The following is an 18,140-nucleotide window of genomic DNA, read 5'->3' on the forward strand; positions in this document are numbered from 1 at the left end:
CAGATACCTAGGAAAGCTTTTCAGTTGCGATGACATGAGAAATACAGATCCTAGGCATTGATAAAGGACCATGGCTGATTCAACTGATGCTCCAGAATACCTCACACCAAAACCTGGTCCTACTGAGGCTATGTCTGCATTGTTGTGCTTTGGGTCCTGATCTTCCACGCTGACACTTGAGGATGCAGCAAGGGTAGGCAGAGAGCAGGAAAAACACAGTTGGAGAGAGAGAGACAAACAACAGGGCTTGGAGCACTTTTACTGAAACTGGCTCTCGGCTGGGACCCAAGGTTTTGACACGTCCATGATTTGCTGCTTTCTCCAAGGATAGTGGCCACTTCCCTCCAGAAAGGTCATTGACTTTTATATCAGAAAAACTCTCTGTGCTGTTTACTAAGATCTGAGCCCTGCTGGTTTGGACAGATTCCCACGAGACGGGCTGTGGAGCAGGGAAAGCTGCTTTGGGGCTGCAGCCAGGCTGGCTCCTCCTTGCCAGGACCACGCACACACAGTGCCCGGCATCTCCTGCCCTTCCCTTGAGGGTGGAAGGGGTGGGAGCCCAGGCACCATGCTCCTTGGCAAGATAGCCCTTAGCTAAGGAAAGACCTGATCCATCTGAGGCCAAGTCCCTCTTGCAGCCCCTGCCCACCAGCTACAGCAGCTCAGCCTGGGCATGGATCTGCGCCGAGCATCCTCCTCCTCCTCCTCCTTCTCCTTGGTGCGGCCCCTCGCAGGTCACCTAACGAGCAGCAGCGAAGCTCTGCCAAAGCAAGCACTGGTTAAGCTCTCTTCCCACTCACATTGTTTGTCTTGGCCTCTCTTCCCATACCAGCCTTCGTCCTCTTCCTCCCCCTCCCCGGGATTATATTGCTGGAGCTGTCACTGTGCTTAATGAGCTGGGGCAGACAGAGCCGGTGCGAGGGCTCTGGGAAAATCACAGCAAGAGGCGGCCGAGCCCAGGGCACGGCAAGTGCACACAGAGCAGGAGGAGGACCCTGGGGGGAACACCTGAAGCCACCAACCAAGGGAGAAGCAGACCAGCAGAGGGAAAGGGCTGGAGCTCATCTTGCTTTCAACAGGTTTCAGCAACAGCCACCAAGTGCCTGGGCGTCCCCAGCCACTGCACCACCACGGATGCTGTTCCTTTCCTCGGGAAGGGTCTCCGGGCCATCCCACTCCCAGCCTGTGCCCAGTGCAAATGATTTAACGCTGTGTACAGGTGCATGCCAGAGCATAGTGCCTTGCTGCTGGCTGTGCCTGGCTGCTGGCTGCACTAAGCCTTGCTTCTGCACGTTTCTCCCGTGCTTCGGCAGAGGGGAGCAGGTTTATTCAAACATCGTGTCGCCAGGGTGAAGGGGCAGTTACCATGAGGCCATTTTGGGGCAGCAAGCCTTAGGGCAGACTGGCTCGGTTTTAGGGACCTGGTCATCCACAGCGCTGGTGCACAGAGCTGGGAACAAAGCGTCCAGGGACTCACAGCTCATGGGTGACAACGGGCAGGAGCCAATGTGTCACCTCTGTGTTTTACCCAAGGATGCATTTAGGAGCAGGGACACCGGGATTTTCACATGCCTGTGTTTCCCTCAGAGCTCTTTCTCCTGTCCTGCAGCCCAGCTGTGCTTTGGCACTGAGCTGCTAGGGCAGCCCAAGCCTTGCCATGCCTCAGTTTCCCTTCTCTGCAAGAACAAAGCTCCCATTCCCAGCAGAGGTGCTGGTGGAACCGAAGTGGCTTGGTCTGGATGCTGCAATACTTGCATGCTCCCTTGCACCCTTCATCCCCCTAAAGCCCTTTTCCTCCCCCTGCACCCAGCGCAGCCCCTTGCCTTGTGCTTTAGCACCCCCACCCTCCACACTGAGCTTCAGGATCAAAAACGAGGCAAACCGTCAACTCATAGGCTTTTCTTTTTATTTAACAAATCCAGAGGAAAAAAAATAAAAAATATAAAAAAAAGAAAGGAAAGAAGCAGCTAACACCCGTAATTTTTGCACTGAGCAGATCTAGCAGCAAATACCTGAGCACAGCACGAGCGCTGCTCTTGCATCCCTGCCCGGGCAGCAGCACCAGGCAGGCTTTGACCACGGTGGCAGACTTGGGGACCAAGAAGGAGGGTGATGTCCCTGACAAGGGCAGGGACCCTCCACCATTCCCATCCTGTGAGTAATGCCCTGGCCAAGTAGACACCAGCGTTATGCCACAGCAGCCAGTGGTGCCAGGCTGGGACAAACCATGGATGCTGGCACTGGCTCCGTTTCCACCTGGGCAGGGAAGGGCAGGAGGGGGAAAGCTGGAGGACCTCACGGGACCGACCTGGTGGTGACGAACATCCCTACCCCTCCCCTCCATCCCTGCACAGTCCCATCCCCACTGCCCTTCCCAGGGATGCAGAAGGCGCTCAGGTTCAAGGCTGATGATGGAAACCCGAGGGAACAGACTGGCGCTCAGAGGAAGGCTGGGATCCCCAAAACTCATCTCACAGATCAGTCCATCAAACCAGCCTCCTGGCTGCAAGGGTGCTGGAGATGCCGAGCACCCTTGGAGCGGAGACTCTGGTCCAGCAGCCCCCGGCTCAGCCTGACGCAGGTTTTTGAGTCACACTGGTGGCAGAGGGGAGAAGAGAGAGCTGCAGGGCTGTGACGAGCCCCATGCACTGACATGAGTCCCGAGGAGGGTTGGCCCCGTGCACTGTAGTAGGAGGTGGAAGCAAGTCGGCTTCATGAGCTTCAGATTCACAGCTGAGAGCTGGCCCCGATATGGGTGCTGGGGCCAGCCGTGGGCTTCTTCAGGGCCTAATTGCCTTTATTTGGGACCTGGGGAAATGAAAAACACAGCTGGAATGAGCATGGTCCTGGGGTAGGAGATCTCTGGGACCCCTTCCCTGATGTCAAGGTGGTCACCAGGACTGTCTGAGCAGAGCCACATGTGGATTTGCCAACTCTGAGCTCACAGGGCAGAAGCAGGGGGTCAGTGCTTTGATCCCAGCACCCTTTTCTGTGGCATCCATCGGTCCCATTCGGGCTGGGAACATCCCTTTTGGTGGCAGGTTCGAGCCATCCCCAGGCCGCCCCCATTCCCCAGAACACACACCAAGCACGGGCCAGCTCTTACCTTCCTGGCAGAGCCAGAGTCCAGCTTCTCCCGGAGGCGAACTGCCCACGGGGCTTCGAGTGGGGCGCAGAGGCGCTTGCCCCTCACGGTGATGAACCTGTAGGGCCCACAGGGGGAAAAGGCAGGAGCTGCTGAGCAGGATGTCCTGGGGATGCTTCAGCACAGCCCCAGCTCTCACACTGCCTCCCTCACCCTCCTCCTCCACCTGTTCCTTGCCATGACTTTCAGCCCCGTTTTCCCCAGGTTTTCACCTCCCAGCGGGTCTGTCCTGCTCTGTCTGAGCCTCCGATCGCCTCCACCTTCCCTCCCCTTCCATCTCTCCCCCTATTTCCCAAACACAGCTTGCCATCCCCGCTCTGCCTCCCTCCCTGCCCCGCCGCACGCTCCATCCCTTGCCCATCACCATGGTCCTTACACGTTGGCAGGGATTTCGCAGCCGTCCTGCACCAGCTGTATCTGATATCTCTGCACGATCCGCCGCGGGATGGGATTCTCGCTCGTCCTCAGGCAGCAGTCCAGGACGTTGTTGCCGCCGTGCACTGGAGGAGGAAAGGGACACGTGGCTTGAGGTCACTCCCGGGCTCCGTGGGATGGTGCCCGCGCTGGCAGCGTGCCGAGCCGTGCCCTGGCACGCAGTCCTGCCCGAACAGGCAGGCACACGCTTGGCTGGCCCCGCTCCCAGGTGTTGGCAGCCCTTTGCCTGCTTCACATCTCAGCAAAGAGGAGAAGAGCAGCAGGATGGGGAAGGGGTAGCCCTTCTGTACACTTGGGCTCCCTCCCACATCCCTGGGGTGAGCGCTGGCCAGGGGGCACCTGCTGGCTTCATTGCACTGCCATCCAGACACTGGAGACACCATTCCCAAGGGTCTGGGCATGACTTTGGCTGTATTTGCTGAAACAATTATTGTTTTGGCAGCTACACATGCCCCAGCTCATCCCACACTGAGCTGCACCTTGCTGCCACCCTGCAAGCAGATGCACCAAAGCGGTGCCTTCCCCTCCGGTGCCAGGGATGCTCCCCTGGTGTGGTGAGGGCTGCTCGGGCAGGGGAAGATGGAAGTGGAAAAAAAGCTGATCCCAGCCTGGTGTGCACAGGCTGGGCTAGGGCACTGGGAGGCAGGAGTGCTCCACAGCCTGTCCCCAGCACAGATTTCCAGCCCCTGCGGGTTCCTTCCTGGACTTTGGTCAGGACAGAGTCCCTCTGGGATGGGTTACAAGCAGAGGACTCAGGAGGGCTGCTATTGAGCCCCAGCAATGGGTCCCTCTAAAAGTCTGCTGGAAATGCAAAAGCAGGCAAGAAACCAGACCCTAGCCCATCCACAAGCAAGGCACCCTGAGAGATTCCCTCTTACCGTGCAGGATACATCCCAGCACCAGGAGACCGAGGCAGAGAAGATGCAGCTGCTGCATTGTGTCGCTGAGTCTGGCAGAGGATGGGCTGGAGGCAGCGGGGCTCCGGGCAGGAGAGGTGAGCTCTGCACTGCTTCCCTGAGCTCTGGTGCTGGGACTCCTCGCTGCCTATTTATCCTTCTGGCCCGTGGCTTTCACTTTCTTTTGGAGAAGAGGGGTGGGAAGTCATAACAAGCCTTGCCACAGGCAGGATTTTGATCTTTGAGCAGTTCCCGAATATACTGTCAGCTTTCCCTGAAGCCAGCTGCTCTGCATCCCCGGAGCCAAACACCCTTCTGTCCTCCCCACTGCTGGCTCCCAGGGCATGGGGGCTGCCAGTCAGGACCCTCACCCTGCAAAAACACCCTGCAGCCCTGGGAAAGCACTTGTGGGGTTTCATCCTCTGCATTTACCAGTTCATCCTCCACAGCCTCTCTGGGACATCCAGAGATACTGCACAGTCTCAAGCTGGTGATGCTGAGGGGGACAACTTGCCTCCACTCCATTCTTGGGGTGTTTGTCAATAATAGGGTGATGCCTGACTCCCCCTAAGCCCCCCAACCTGGTTGCAGGAGTCTGGCTTCTCCTTTTCCCCTCTCCACTGCCAGAATGCCAGGCATATCCAAAACCTTGGTGCCCCTGTGCAGTGCTGGCAGATTGAGGGCAGCCAAGCTGGTGTGCTCTGCCCTGAGGCTGAGCTGAGATGCCGAAGGACAGCACGGCTTCCAGGCAACCCAGCAAACAGGTTTATGGCCAAAACCAGCAATCGAGCTTTCTGGGAACATGTTTTATATTGGTACACGAGCAGAAATCCCCCAGGGAGATTGTGTGTGCTGCTCGAGGTGCCAGCAGCTCACTGGAAGGATGCATGGGCAAAGATCGCGCTCGTGCTGCAAACCTGCACAGCAGAGCAGGGACAGGGGCTGTTCCTCCTCGAGGCCACCACCAGGCCAGTGCCACCACCATGTGGTTGTCCCTCAGCCAGCCTGCTCCAGCCCTGGCATGTGGCAAGGGGGATGCCACAACTCCTGCCGTGCCAGCAGCCAAGGTTTCTCATGCCTGCACCTCGGGCTGATGTCCTCCATCAGGAGAGCGCTGCCTCGGGCTGTGCCCACACCCAGCACCGTGCCGGAGGGGACAGGCAGGCAGGAAGAGCAGTGCAAACAGGATGTGCCAGCTTAGCTGCGGTCCTGCCTGCTTTCAGCACTCACAAACCCTCTTTATCGCGGAGAAATCTTGGCTGGCGGAAGAAAGATTCGGGTGGCATGAGGCTGCAGGCTGGTGCCAGGACAAAGTCTCCACTTGATCCCCAAAGAGACCCCACAGCAGGGAGAATGATGGCCCCTGGCCAGGATGCTGACAGCCAGGCCTGCAGGAGAAGCGAGGGGTGTTGGGGGTCCCCTCCTGCGGGGAGGCACTGCGGGGGCCCCATGGTGAAGGGCTGGCCATGGATAGAGAGGAAGATGTGAGAGCCGGGAGCACATATGGGTTAAGTCCTGCAGTGTCCCCGGCAGCCCCCAGGCCTTGAGGGACACGGAGGCTCTGCCTCTCCCCGAGAGCTGTGCGGGTGCCAAGGGGGTGAAAGCATGGCTGGGTTTGAGTCACCCCCGCTCCCCAGGAGGTGCATGGGACAGTGAGGAAAGGGGCTTTCCGCGTTGTGAAAGGGGGACATGACCTCCATTGGGGTCAGTGGGATTTCTAAGAAGAGCGTGGTCATCTACCAAACGCGTCCCTGTGACAGGCAGGGTGGTCACCCCATTCCCCTGAGGTGCAACTTGGGAAGAGGGGAGGGCACGGCGTGTCCTGGGCCACCCAGGCCTCCTCCAGCACCAGGCACCGCAGGCAGCGCGAGCATCCCCCAGTGCTCACCCCTGCAGAAGGTTGGGTAAAGCAGTTGTTAATTTAAGTACAGACTGTGCAGGAGGGGAAGGGGGCTCCTCATGGGAAATCCAACCCATCGACATGCCAACAGGCCGTGTGAGCATCGCCTGCATCCCCGGGCTCTGCTCAGGCAGCACTGACCCCGCTGCAGCCCTCCCCAAGCCCCCCTGGGCTCTCCCTGCGGTGCCTTGTGGTGCTCCGTTTCCCACCTCCAAGACGTGGAGCTGGGAAGGGCAAAGGGGGAATTCCAGCGTGTTCCAGGCACAGACAGTCCCTGGGGCAGGATCTGGCCTGGCTGCATTTACCACATTGGGAAATACTGGGCCAGAATCACAGCTGTTTCAATTTCTCTGTCTCTGCTACAACAGCCCAGCATGGGAGAGGCCCCCACGCTACTTCCATCCCATTCCAGTCCTGCAGTGGCACAGGGACTGCGGCCACAGCCAGCACACAGGGCCCTGCTGGATCTCCTCCAGCCGAGGGAACCTTGCCAAGGTGATTAAGCGGAATTAAGTTAAAAACAATGAACAAGCCATGCCTTTGGCTAGAAGACAGCAAAGATAAGCCTGAGGGCTTGGTTAAGAGGGATGCCCAAGGTGCCACTCCTGCACTGCTGGAGCCTGTCTGCCCCTAACACATCATGGATGCTGAGGTCAAGTGCATGAGGTGCATCGCTGATGCAGAGGAGGCCCCCTCAGCTGGGTGCTGCTCAACCTCCACAGGGCAGCACCCATCTCAGGGGAAAAAAGGTTTGGGAGGGGGCTCTGGGCTGGAGACCTGCAGGACCTGGATGGACCAGGGAGTGTGGGAGTCCCCATCACTCACCAGCTGCTCCTCCACCTCTGTGCTGCTCTCAAGACCCTGGCAGAGCCCAGGAGAGCAGCTTGGCTGGAGATGCTGGCTCTCCATGCCTGCATGTCCCATTTAATAACTCAAACCCATAGCCCTCTCCCATCCCTATCTAAGAGGGGCACAAGGTCCAGATGCAATCACTGTCCCGCACGTTGCATGTTCTGATGATGATGTTTTGGGAGACCACAGCCCCTTTAGCATGCTGCTCCCGTTTCTTGGGTGTGGAGGGACAAATCCTGTGCCCATGTCCCCAGCTGAGCATCGCTGGAGCTCAGCCCAGCATCCCAGCCCAGCACGCCGCTGCGCTGCCAGGGCGAGCGCGGAGCTCCGTCTGCACCGGGTAAGTGCTGAGCTCATTATCTGGCCCGGGTTCAGGACTTCCCTTCTTTTGGCTGCGGCGTGTGGTTTCTCTCTTGCTTGGCTACTTTCTGCCTGTCACCTAATCCTTTCTGCTCTGGGGTGGCCGCATTCCCTGAAAGCCCACCCAGGCCATCATTCCTTTTTCATGGAGCACCCTCGGAGACGCTCCCCAGTGCCATCACACCTCACCATGCATCACAGCAGTGCCTCCTCCACCCTCCTCACCCATCACAGGGCCCCACAACACCTCTTGCACCTTATTTTCCCTAAAAGCAGAGCTCTGCAGTGAGGATGGTGTGCTGATGCCCGTGTGCGTGCAGGCAGGTGGCACACGGGGGCTGCGTTTGTGCATCTGTGTCTGTGCTCACGTGTGCCTTGATTCCTGGGTATCCGCGCCCAAGCACGGCTCCCCTACAAGCACTACTTTTAGGGTAAATTGCTACAGAGCACACACAAGGCCAGAGCTTTTAACCCATCTTAGCCCAAAAGCCATCTCACACTTGAGGGAAGAAAAGCCCCCGCAGTGCTTATATTTGCAGCCTCAGAGAAAACAGGCAGCGCTTCACGTGCTGGCTCGCTCCAGCTGTTTCCTCACGCTTTGCCCTTTGTGGTTGCAGACCTATTTGGCTGAGCCTCCTTTCCAGGGGTTTTTCCCACAATTTCACAATCCCTTGACGCCACCAGCACAACAGCCACCCCTGCAGAAGCCCGGGCCAGTCCCGCAGCTCCCAGGCCAGAGCAGAGCCTCACCAGTAACTCCTTTATTAGCACTGCTCAGACCAAAAGCCAAGACCAGTGGGGCGATCTGTGGGGCAGGAGAGCAGCCCCTCCACCAAGGACCCCCCCACCCAACCCCTGCAGCTCTTCCCAAAGGACATCAAGAGAGGCAGAAGGACTAGGTTTGAGTTTAAAGGATATATTTTATTGCTTTATATCCTGCCTGAAGCCCGGACAGCCGCGCACCGTCGCGACACAGAGACAGCTTGGTGCCCGGGGCCGATGTCGAGTTCTTCACAGTTTCTTTACACAGTCTTAAAAAGAATACACCTCGATGCCTGCCCGATAAAGCAATCAAGCCAGATAATCGTGCTTAATAGAAGCACTAAGCCACAAGCTATCCCCAGCCAGAACGCTGCCTTTGCTGATATTGCTAAGCCCCACAAATCCAATTATTGCAATTATACAGCTTAATAGAGCTTTACTGACCAAAGTCCGTGTCTGAGATCTCTGCAAGCAAATAACACTGCAGCAGTGGCAGAGCCCTTCCATCGCTCCTTGGCACACCAGCGGGGTCTGCAAGCGCAGGGAGCTGATGTTTCCCTGGGACCTTTCCATGCCCCCCCCTTTCAGCCTCACCTGCCAGCGCACACAGGGCAGAGATTTCTCATTTTACTAAGGATTTGAGATAGAGCTGCTCACAAGCAACTGCAGCGTGTCTGTAATGAATCTTGCAAACTCTTCTATTCCCCCACCTGCGTGCAATTTTCACCATGCAAGCTTTTCATCTGGGAGAATAAAGTGTAAGAGAGTTTCTTCCTGAAAGCAAAGCGCCTGGCTTACTAATCTCTGAATCTCTGAATACAGCAAAACCAAGTGCGGATAAAAGGGTAAAATTGCACTGAAATGAAAAGCTTGCTCTGATTTCATTGCAATTTATACCAAAAAAAAAAAAAGAAAAAAAAGAAAAAAAAGAAAGGATTTAATAAAATCAAAACATGTTTTGAAAAAGCCTGTCTTCCTGCAAACTACACTGCAACAGCTGTAAAAGTGGGGCCGTGGCACCGTGCAGCCCCCCTCTGCTGCTCAGCCCCACGAGTGGCCGTGGAGGCAGCTCCCAGCCAGCAGCCCGTGAGCAGTGGGACGTGGGACCCGCCTGGCGCCCCGCAGCCCTGCAAGCTGGAAAGGAGCAAAAGGGGCCGGAAGGGAGTGAACGGTAGCCACCGCTTATTCGGTAAGAAAAATAAAAGTGACCTTCCAGACAAGCCAGCCTGCAGCATAAAGGGTGCTCTGTGAAGCATGAGGAGCCAGAATTAGGGCCCTCTGGGTGAGACTGAATGAAAGCAGAGTCTTTAATATAAATACAAATGTACAAAACCCCAAAACAAAGCTGCCATCCCACCGGGTGCCCCGCAGAAAGCCCCGCATTCGTGGCAAAGCTGCCCACCTCCATGGGCCACACTCGGCTGGCGTGGCCGTGGGCGAGCAAACAGCCGGTGTCCCCCAGCACCGGCAGCATCCAGCCGGTGTGGGGGTGCCCGCGGTGGGGAGGGGGCCGTGGGAAAGGGCAAAGCCCCCCCAGACACCCCCTCCTCACCCCCCTGGGGCCGGCGGGCAGGCGTGCTGCAGATGTCCATTGCCAGGCGGTCGGTCGTTGGTGGGGAAAGCATCCGTCCTGGGGGAGAGGATGGCAAGGAAGGGGTGATGAGGGTCTCAGCGGGAGCAAAGTGGCTGGGGAGCCATGCACGACGTGCCCTGCATGTCCCCAAGCATGTCTCTGACAGCCCCCGAGCTGCTCAAGGGGATGGATTGGGGTGGGGGACAGCATGGTGGCCCCACCGCCCCGTGTCCCCCCCAGCTCCTCGCCTACCTCTCCAGGCCTGGCTTAGGCCTGCTTCCGCTTCAGCCGCCTGGATCTGCCCTGGGGCTTCGGAGGGGGGTTCTTCTGCTTCTCCTCCAGGCTGCGGATCAGCTTCTGGACGGCTGGACTGGTGAGAGAGGAGCAGATTTTCTTCTCCTTCTTAGTGGTGAACCTGTGGGGTGGGCAGAGAGGTTTGTTGAGGGGGTGTGCAGGGATGTGGGGAGCACACAGGGAGGGCTGGGGTGAAGCCGAACCACGCCGGGTGGCCCCGGTTGCCCCAGGGTACTCACACGACAGCACGCAGCAGGCATCCCGTCTCGGGGCCCTGGATCCTGTAGGACTTCACCCAGGCGCTGGGGATGTTTTTCTTGCTGGTCTTCAGGCAGCAGTCTGAGGCCACATTGTCAACACCTGCAGAAAGGAGGAGATGTGGGATTTCGGACCCTTCCAAGCCCTTTTCGGCACCTTCCCAGCCTGGGGGAGCGCAGCACGATGGGCTGAGGGCATGGGATCGCTCGGTGTGGTTTTGGGGAAGGATGCTGTGGTGGTTTCATGCTGACGGGCAGCTGAGCTCCACCACGCCGCTCTCTCACTTCCCCTCCTCAGAAGAACAGGGGGAGAGAACAGGATGAAAGAAAGCTCATGGGCTGCGATAAGGACAGGGAGATCCCTCCCAGGTACCATTAGAGGGAAAACAGTCTCAGCCTGCAGTAGATTAATGTAGTTTATCGCCTGTTGCTATACAGAGCAGTGAGAACTAAAAGCAAAATAAGCAAAATAAAACAGTCCCTCCAGTCACTCTCTTCTACCTCCTCCTCCTGACCAGCACAGGGCAGCAAAGTGAGGGTGGGAGCTCTCGCGAGGGGCTGCTCCTCAACCTCCTGCCCCTGCCCTAAATCTCAGGGGGCTGCCACCCCACCAGCCGGCTCCAACACCCAAACACCTCCCCGTGCCGCACCACCCGTGGGTCCAGCACCCTGCATGGAGCCCAGGGGGGGCTCGGACCCCTGCGTCCCCCTCACCTTCAGCCGGGAGGAGCAGGAGGGCAGCGGCCAGCAGGAGCAGCGGCAGGAGGATGCGCAGAGCCATGGCGAGCTGCAGGGGGTTTGGGAGCAGGGTGCACGCTGCTGTCCCGCTCCTCGGCTGCTCCTATTTATCTCCGGACACTTTGCTTTCATTTTCGGCCCCCCCTGGCAGGCCGCCCACCAGCCGGCCGGAGGCTGGGTGATGGAGGGGAGGGAGGGGGGATGTTTCCTGTAAGCAGCAAGCCCCGCTTTGCGGATGTGTCTTGTCTTGTCCCCAGCTGCCCAGCACGGAGCGGGGTGCCAGGCGGGGGGCATGCCCGAGACGCGGCCCCCACCACATCCAGATGTGTTTGCGGGCTCCTGTTTCCTCCCCGGCCCCACAACCTGCCTCTACAAGCTCCCAGCCGCTGCTGTTTGCCTGTTTGCTCCCCCGGCAGGGACCCTGGCGGGTGGCCAAGCCATCCAGGAAAGCAAGGAGTGAATTTTGCTACTTCCCCACCCTGCGCTCTGCTCCCGAGCCAAGTCACCCGTGCGGGTGAAAAGGTGACCCCGCATTCCTGCCCCCGAGACCCCAGGGGCTCCTCAGATTTCTGAGCACGTCTGTAGGGCTGGGGTGTGCCAGGGCTGAGCTGCAAATGGGGCTGGGGGTGACAGCACAGCCTGCTCCCCTTTTGTAAGCGTGAAAACCCTGAGTGTCTGCATGCTCCCTGTTACTGATACCGGATTGTGGGGAGCTGAGGATGAGCAGGGACCACAACCAGCTGAGGAGGGGCTGCTGGGCTCCTCCTGAGGTCCAACACAAACGGCAAAATGCAAAGCCCCAGGCTGGGCACGGCTGGCAAGAAGTGGGTCTGGGGGAGCTGAGCTGCAGGGGCAAAGGCAACCCTAAAAGCATCTCCTGCTCTCAGCAGGGGATGGCCAGAGACCTCCACAGCTTCAGGCCATGGACTGGAAGAGACCAAAGATGAAGATTTCACGGCCAGGGATGGAGATTTCACAACCACTATGGGCAACCTGTTCCAACGCTCGAAATGTTCTCATGTTGAAAGCATTTTCCCCACTATTTAATCGGAATTTCCCTGTGTGCATCCTGTGCTGCTGCATCATGCCCTGTCCCAGGGTCTCTCTGAGAAAATTTGAGTCCTGGCATCTCCCCAGCTCTCCCCAGGCAGCCCCCACCAGCGAGAAGTCCCCTTCATCTCCCCAGCCCTGGCTGCAGCACCCCATTGCCCTCGTCTTGGGCTGCTGCTCCTGCAGCCCCAGGACTCTTCACCAGTTGCTGATAAGGACCCTCGGAAGCAGTTATCGAGGGCAATGAGTAACCCAGGGGGAGAAAAAAGTCCCAACTTCTGCAGAAAGCAGACCAGTGAGCCTTGGCTTTCGCCCCCTCATTGGGGAGGAGGCAGTGGGCTGTGGGCAGCAGCAAATTGCCTGTGGATGCATCCCCTGGTAGTGTGGGTCTCCACGTGCATCCCTCCAACCCCAAAGCATTGGTGGTGTCAGGACAGGGTGAGAAAAAAAAGCTCATACAGCATTCCCAGCCCTCATCCTGTAACTTCTGCAGGCAGCAGTGCCCAGGCACCGAGCACCCAGGTGAACCCCAAAGCCTTGGCACAGCTGGGACACCAACAGCATCTCCTGTCCCACTGCAGGGACAGGAGTGTGCTGGAGAAACCAGGGCATCACTGCGCCCTTAACCCCAGCCCTGACCACCCATCCTGGTCAGCCCAGTCCTGGAGCGCACGAGGTACAAAGGCAAGTGATGTGGAGGGGGGAGAGATGCCACCAGTGGCCCCCAGCACAAACCAGTCAGACCCAGGAGAGCTCTGCAGCCCAGCACAGAGCCCCGCTGCCTCCTTTGCCCAGTCTCAGCCCCGGCTGCAGCAGCAGACTCCTGGAAAGTCCCTGGCTTTCTGCGTGTTTTGAAGACACTGCAGCAGCATCCTCTGGCTGGAGGCCAGCCCCAAACGAGGTCCGAGCTGCTGAGGAAGGTCAGGGCACGTGTTCCCTTTTGCAGGCATCAGTTTTGGCAAGTTTCTGGTCACTGCAATTTGCATCCCAAAGAAAACAGCCAGCTGAGCGGACCCTCGCTCTGGTCCCTGCAGGGAAAGAGGTTTGGAGGGATACAAGCTCAGGGCAGGGGTACCCAGCAGCATGCTCATGGGCTGGGCAAGCCCATGGAGGCCACAGGTACCTGCAGGGCCCATGGAGGGTCTGTGCACAACTCCCCTCCTGCACCCATCCTCCCAGAGCCCCCAGTTCACCTCATCCTCCCCAGGTGCCCTGCTTTGCCACCTTTCCCCCCAGCCAAGGGAGAAAGCAGGGAGCTTCTGGCAGTGGGAGTGGGATAAGCATCCATCTGCGGGCAGTCATGAGGCAGACCTCACCTTCAGGGAAAAGAGGAGCTGCCAGGGGTGGGGGGACAGAAGCAAAGCCCTAAAAAGGGCTCTCCAACACCAGCAACCTCCAGCAGCCTCTCTGCTCTGCCCTGGCCAGGCACAATTTTGGGCATGTGCCCACTTATACCCATTGCTCACCAGCTTGGGCTCCCGCAGCCACCAGAGCTCAGAGGTGCAGGATGAGGGGGCTGCAAGCAGGCAGGGTGCCCCTCTTTAGTGTCCCAGGCACTGGAACCCCCCCACCCAGGCTCTCCATTCCCCCCGAGCTCAGGCAGCTCCCTCCCCTCACGTGTCCCAAACTGCAGAAAGAGGGGAGAGGGTCCTAGGCAGGGACCCTCACGCCCTGTGTGCAAAAGCAGTGGGACCATAGTGAGGGCTACCCTGCTTCTGGCACTTTCCCAGGCACTGAAATCACCACAGGAGCTTGCAGAGCCTCGCTCAAGCCTCCATCCCAAACGCTTCCCGTGTTGGCACCCCACACCCCAGCACCAGAGCCTGGAGTTTGCTTATGAATTGCTTCCCTGGCTTGCAGCAGGGTCTGCTCCTCGGCATGCTCGGGGCCGGCAGCAGAGTCTCCTCGGGCGCACACACAGGCAGAGGGCATCCAGGGGATCCATCCTGGGGGTGGGAATTTCCAAATCCTCCTGGACGCCGCGTCCAAGTTAAAGTCACTGCTAACAGGAACGGGGTCGCTCCGCTGCGCTCAGCCCGCTGACCAGCAAATTCCTTCCTGCAGAGGCCCCCGATTCCCAGGACCGAGCCACGGAGACACCTCGCCGAGCCCGCAGCCTGGAAAGCCCCCGCCGCTGGGAAGGGGAGCGGGCTGCCTGTCAGCCACACGGTGCAGAAATGCCATGCAGCGCGGCGGTCCTCAGGAAATGGGAAAAGAATTGCTGGAAGCCTGCGGCACACACGCCGGCTGCCTCCCTGTCCCCAGCGTGTGGCAGGGCTGATGGGAAGAGCGGGTGAGCACATGGTGCTGGGAAGGGCACCCCAGGACCCCCCTCCCCGCACACCAGAGCTTTGACATCCTCAGGTTTGGCCCCCGTGCACCCCAAGCACTCTGACCCCAAGGAAATGTGTTTTCCCAGCCGGGTGTGGGTGCAAGCACACACAGTTGCTTGCACATCCACAGAGATGCTGGGAGGCTTTTGGGGCAGCGCTGGCTCTCTGCTGAGAAATCTGCCAGGGGTGAAATGCTGAGAGGGAGCTGAGCAGTCCTGCAGTACAGCATGATGCCCTCTTTCTCCAGCTCTGCCTGCACGGTGTGCAGCGCTGCTCGTAGCACTCCCCCCGACCGAAAGGCAAGGGGCTGGGCTGGCTCTGCCGTTTTGTCCCCCTCCCCAGGGGAAGCAGGTGGGCTGGGGTGCTCAGCTCTCTCCTCTGTGGCAGGGTGAAAACCTTCATGCAGTGGCCAAGGTTCCTGATGTAAAGGGGCACAGTGAGATGCTCCTGCTCTCAGCAGAGATGCTAGGCCAGAAGTGGGTGCTGCAGGGAAGAGCGTGCCAATTGGAGTCTGCATAACCCTCCAAAATCAGGGCCTCTCTCAGCTGGTCCCCACCCCTTCCACCGAGCTCTGGCCCAGCTCCTCTCCCAGCAAGGAGCACGGCGATCCTCCATCCAGAAACCCTACGGTTCTCCCTGCAGCAGAGTAAAAACAGAGTGGAAACTGCTGGCGCCAGCCCAGCCTCTTGTTGAAAATGGAGAGGTAACAAGTCATAAATCCCCCAGGCAAGGCACCAGGTATCTGCCAGCCAAGCCAGGCAGTCAGCAAGGCTGCCTCCAGGTTTGAGTTGGGCTCTGTCCGAGCAGGGACACTGGTAGGGGCACACTCGGCTCAAAGGCACAGCCCCAGCCCAGCCCGCCTAGCGTGTGAATTCAGTGAGATTTAGGAAGCTGCTGGGAAATGAGGCGGCTGAGTGTTGTCGGAAAGGAAACCGCTCCTTCTCCATTTCACGGCTCCGTGCCCAGGGACGTGGGACTCGGTGCTTGAAAACAGGCAGAGCCGTGCTGCAGACGCCCAAGCATCCGCCAGGCAGCCCCGCTCTGCCCCGCGTCCCTGGCACCCGCCCGGCCCCAAAAATCTCGCCCGGAGGGGCCGGATCCAGCGCCCGCAGCAGACAGGAGCTGGCACCCGTGGCAAGCTCGGCAGGAGGGGAGAGACGGAGACAGAGAAACTGAAGACAGCCAAAGGGAAATGAAGCACAACATTGGGAAGGCTCAGGAGGGTTCGCAGAGTGTGTTAGAGCAGCGTGTGAGCTGGGAACTCGATGTGCTTCAGCCAGGAGTGGAAAACGCTCTGCCCCCATTTCAGCCCCGAACAGGGAAGAAGCAACCCAACGCCCTGGCAGAGGTGGAAAATACAAGTGCCTGGGGATGGAGAGAGAGCCAGGAGACAGGAGGTGAAGCCCCGCGGGGTGAGGAGCTGCCAGGCACTGGCACCAGGCACAGGCTGGTGGAGGGGCAGCTCCGCGGAGCCTGCAGCCGAGGGGGCTGAGGAGTGGCCGAGCACTTCCCAGCAGCTGTATGGAGAGGAAACAGCTGCTGGATGGGGAGGAAATGGTCAGGGGGGGCTCAGGGAGCCCCGCTCCACAATGCACAGGCCTCACCCAGCCCGGATACAATTAAACAATAGGAAGAAGTTATGAGCTCCATCTCCAAACTCGACCGGTCGTTAGCAGTGGTACAGGGCAGAGCGCTGGAGGCCCGCCGTAGCTGACTCTGTAGTGAGGGCAATGCTTGAAGGCACGAGGGGTGGACCGAGAGTGGTTCTGGCAGCCAGGAGCAATGCAGGAGGGATGCTCTGCTCCACCACAATGACCTGCATGAGGCAGAGAAACCTCCCTGCAGGCACACGCAGAGCCGTGGGTAACCCGGACACACCAAAGACCTCGGGAGATGGGATGGGACGTTTGGCCTGGCCCCCAAACTGGTCTCCAAAGGAGGCCGGGGGTAAGCATAGGGTGAGCAGTGTTTGGAGCTGGGGTTCTGCTTGAGATGCTCCAGCCGGCTGGCAAGTATCTGAGCCCTCTGGTTCATAGGGTGAGCAGTGTTTGGAGCTGGGGCTCTGCTTGAGATGCTCCAGCCGGCCGGCAAAAGTCTGAGCCCTTTGGTTCAGCGGGTGGCTGCAGGTGGTGTCTGATGGGCTGGGAGCAGCGAGGGGCTGGAAATTCCCTTTGGGGCTGGGGATCAGGCGAGGCGGCTGCTTGCAGCGTGGGAACAGCAGGGAAGAGCTGCAGGGGCAGCACCGGGAGACCTCCCGGCGGTATCCGCCTGCCAAAACCCCTCGGACCATGCAGCAGGAGCACCTGGCTCCACGCTGAGAAAATCACCCCCTGCCTTGCACCTGGGAAGAGCCAGGCTGACTCCCAGGCTGCAAGGCAGTAGTTAGGGAGTTTTGTTTTAATGGACTTGGAGGACAGGAGCAATGGGTATGTTCGTCTTGTCTGACCACAGGCCAGGAGCTGTCACTGAGTCCACGGTCGTGATCCATCAAGGCAAGCATCCTTCTGTAAGCACAGCTCAGATAGCCCCATTGTCTATCAAAACATCTAATCTCAGTAGATTCAGCTGCCAAAATACCCCGTACTTACAAAATGCGTGGCTGGCACAAACATCAGGGAATCACAGTGCTGGAGGTGACGCCTGTGCATACACCCATCAGCAGACCGCTGCTTACACTGCCTGTTCTGGAGTCAGCCTTTCAGAAGAAAAATGACAAGGTTTTAAGGAAAAGATGAGGAGTTACAGAGTTTTTAAAAGAGCCTCATATGGAGTAACCTAGACAGAGCCTCCCTTTATGGCACTGGGGAAGTGTTAGTAGGTGTCTGTAGTGGAGCAGGAGGCTGGTGTGCAGCATTCACAAGCACCCAAGCACTTTGTGTCCCACCAAATTTGCCCTACAGCTGTGCTTGTCCAGCACAAGTTGCAGGGCCAGAAAAAGACCAGAAACCAGCAAGCAGTCCTCCACCACTGTGTTTGGACACGGCCCACAGTCTGTTCCCCACAGTGACAGCAGTGATGAGCTCTCCTGTGTCTACAGAGCATCCAGTTTCCATGAAGAATACCTCATGAAACAACAATTCCACCCAATATACCACAGGGCAATCCCACAGTGGGCAGAAGGAACCCCCAGTCTTTCCAGCCACACAGAGCTGGAGGTGCTGTGGAGACTGTGGAGCATTTCCAAAGTCCCCAGCAAACCCCAGGCTGCTCTGGTGATGCCATGGACCCAAATGCCCATGCTCCCTCTGTGCTTCCAAACTGTGCGAGCTTCTTCACGAAACTGAGTTGTCCTGGAAGAAGGATGTCAGCCAGAAAGCAGCATTGAAGCTGCTTCTGGAGAAGAGCTGAATCCTTCCTCCCTGACCTGGGGAGGTGAACGAGCAATTTGCCCTGGCCCACCTGGCACTTCCCACAGCCCAAAGTTGCTCTGTCCCGACGGGCTGGTGTGCCTCATCTCCATCCTCGTGATGTATCTCCAAAGCTTTGGCAGGCGGATGCTGCCGGGAGGTCTCCCGGCGCTGCCCCTGCAGCTTTTCCCCGCTGCT

At 58.6% G+C, this 18,140-nt stretch overlaps 2 protein-coding genes across 2 annotated transcripts; both read right to left on the bottom strand.

Moving 5' to 3' along the window:
• Window positions 1–1,892: 1,892 nt before the first annotated feature.
• Window positions 1,893–4,619, bottom strand: LOC137848099 (C-C motif chemokine 19-like). The gene is made up of 4 exons (XM_068667025.1): window positions 4,459–4,619; window positions 3,522–3,645; window positions 3,107–3,203; window positions 1,893–2,808 (listed from the first exon to the last, which is right to left on the bottom strand). Exons 1-4 carry the CDS (start codon window positions 4,514–4,516, stop codon window positions 2,788–2,790), a joined length of 300 nt encoding a protein of 99 aa, XP_068523126.1. The 5' UTR covers window positions 4,517–4,619; the 3' UTR covers window positions 1,893–2,787.
• A 3,869-nt stretch (window positions 4,620–8,488) lies between these two features.
• On the bottom strand, window positions 8,489–11,345 carry LOC137848098 (C-C motif chemokine 21a-like). Its single transcript, XM_068667024.1, has 4 exons — window positions 11,189–11,345; window positions 10,457–10,577; window positions 10,176–10,338; window positions 8,489–9,980 (listed from the first exon to the last, which is right to left on the bottom strand). The coding sequence occupies exons 1-3, from the start codon at window positions 11,253–11,255 to the stop codon at window positions 10,191–10,193; spliced, it is 336 nt and encodes a 111-aa protein (XP_068523125.1). The 5' UTR covers window positions 11,256–11,345; the 3' UTR covers window positions 8,489–9,980; window positions 10,176–10,190.
• Between the last annotated feature and the right edge of the window lie 6,795 nt (window positions 11,346–18,140).

The sequence above is a fragment of the Anas acuta genome, chromosome Z (genome assembly GCF_963932015.1).
Source record: "Anas acuta chromosome Z, bAnaAcu1.1, whole genome shotgun sequence".
Classification (NCBI taxonomy): domain Eukaryota; kingdom Metazoa; phylum Chordata; class Aves; order Anseriformes; family Anatidae; genus Anas; species Anas acuta.

Bases quoted from the DNA above. Each gene is read 5' to 3' on its own strand.
- LOC137848099 (XM_068667025.1), bottom strand. From the start codon at position 4,516: ATGCAGCAGCTGCATCTTCTCTGCCTCGGTCTCCTGGTGCTGGGATGT. The intron at 3,646-4,458 runs GTAAGAGGGAAT...TTCCTCCTCCAG, and splicing joins GCTGGGATGTATCCTGCACG to TGCACGGCGGCAACAACGTC. The intron at 2,809-3,106 runs GTAAGAGCTGGC...TCATTTCCCCAG, and splicing joins ACTCTGGCTCTGCCAGGAAG to GTCCCAAATAAAGGCAATTA.
- LOC137848098 (XM_068667024.1), bottom strand. From the start codon at position 11,255: ATGGCTCTGCGCATCCTCCTGCCGCTGCTCCTGCTGGCCGCTGCCCTC. The intron at 10,578-11,188 runs GTGAGGGGGACG...TCCTTTCTGCAG, and splicing joins CCTGCTCCTCCCGGCTGAAG to GTGTTGACAATGTGGCCTCA. The intron at 10,339-10,456 runs GTGAGTACCCTG...CCCACCCCACAG, and splicing joins TGCCTGCTGCGTGCTGTCGT to GTTCACCACTAAGAAGGAGA.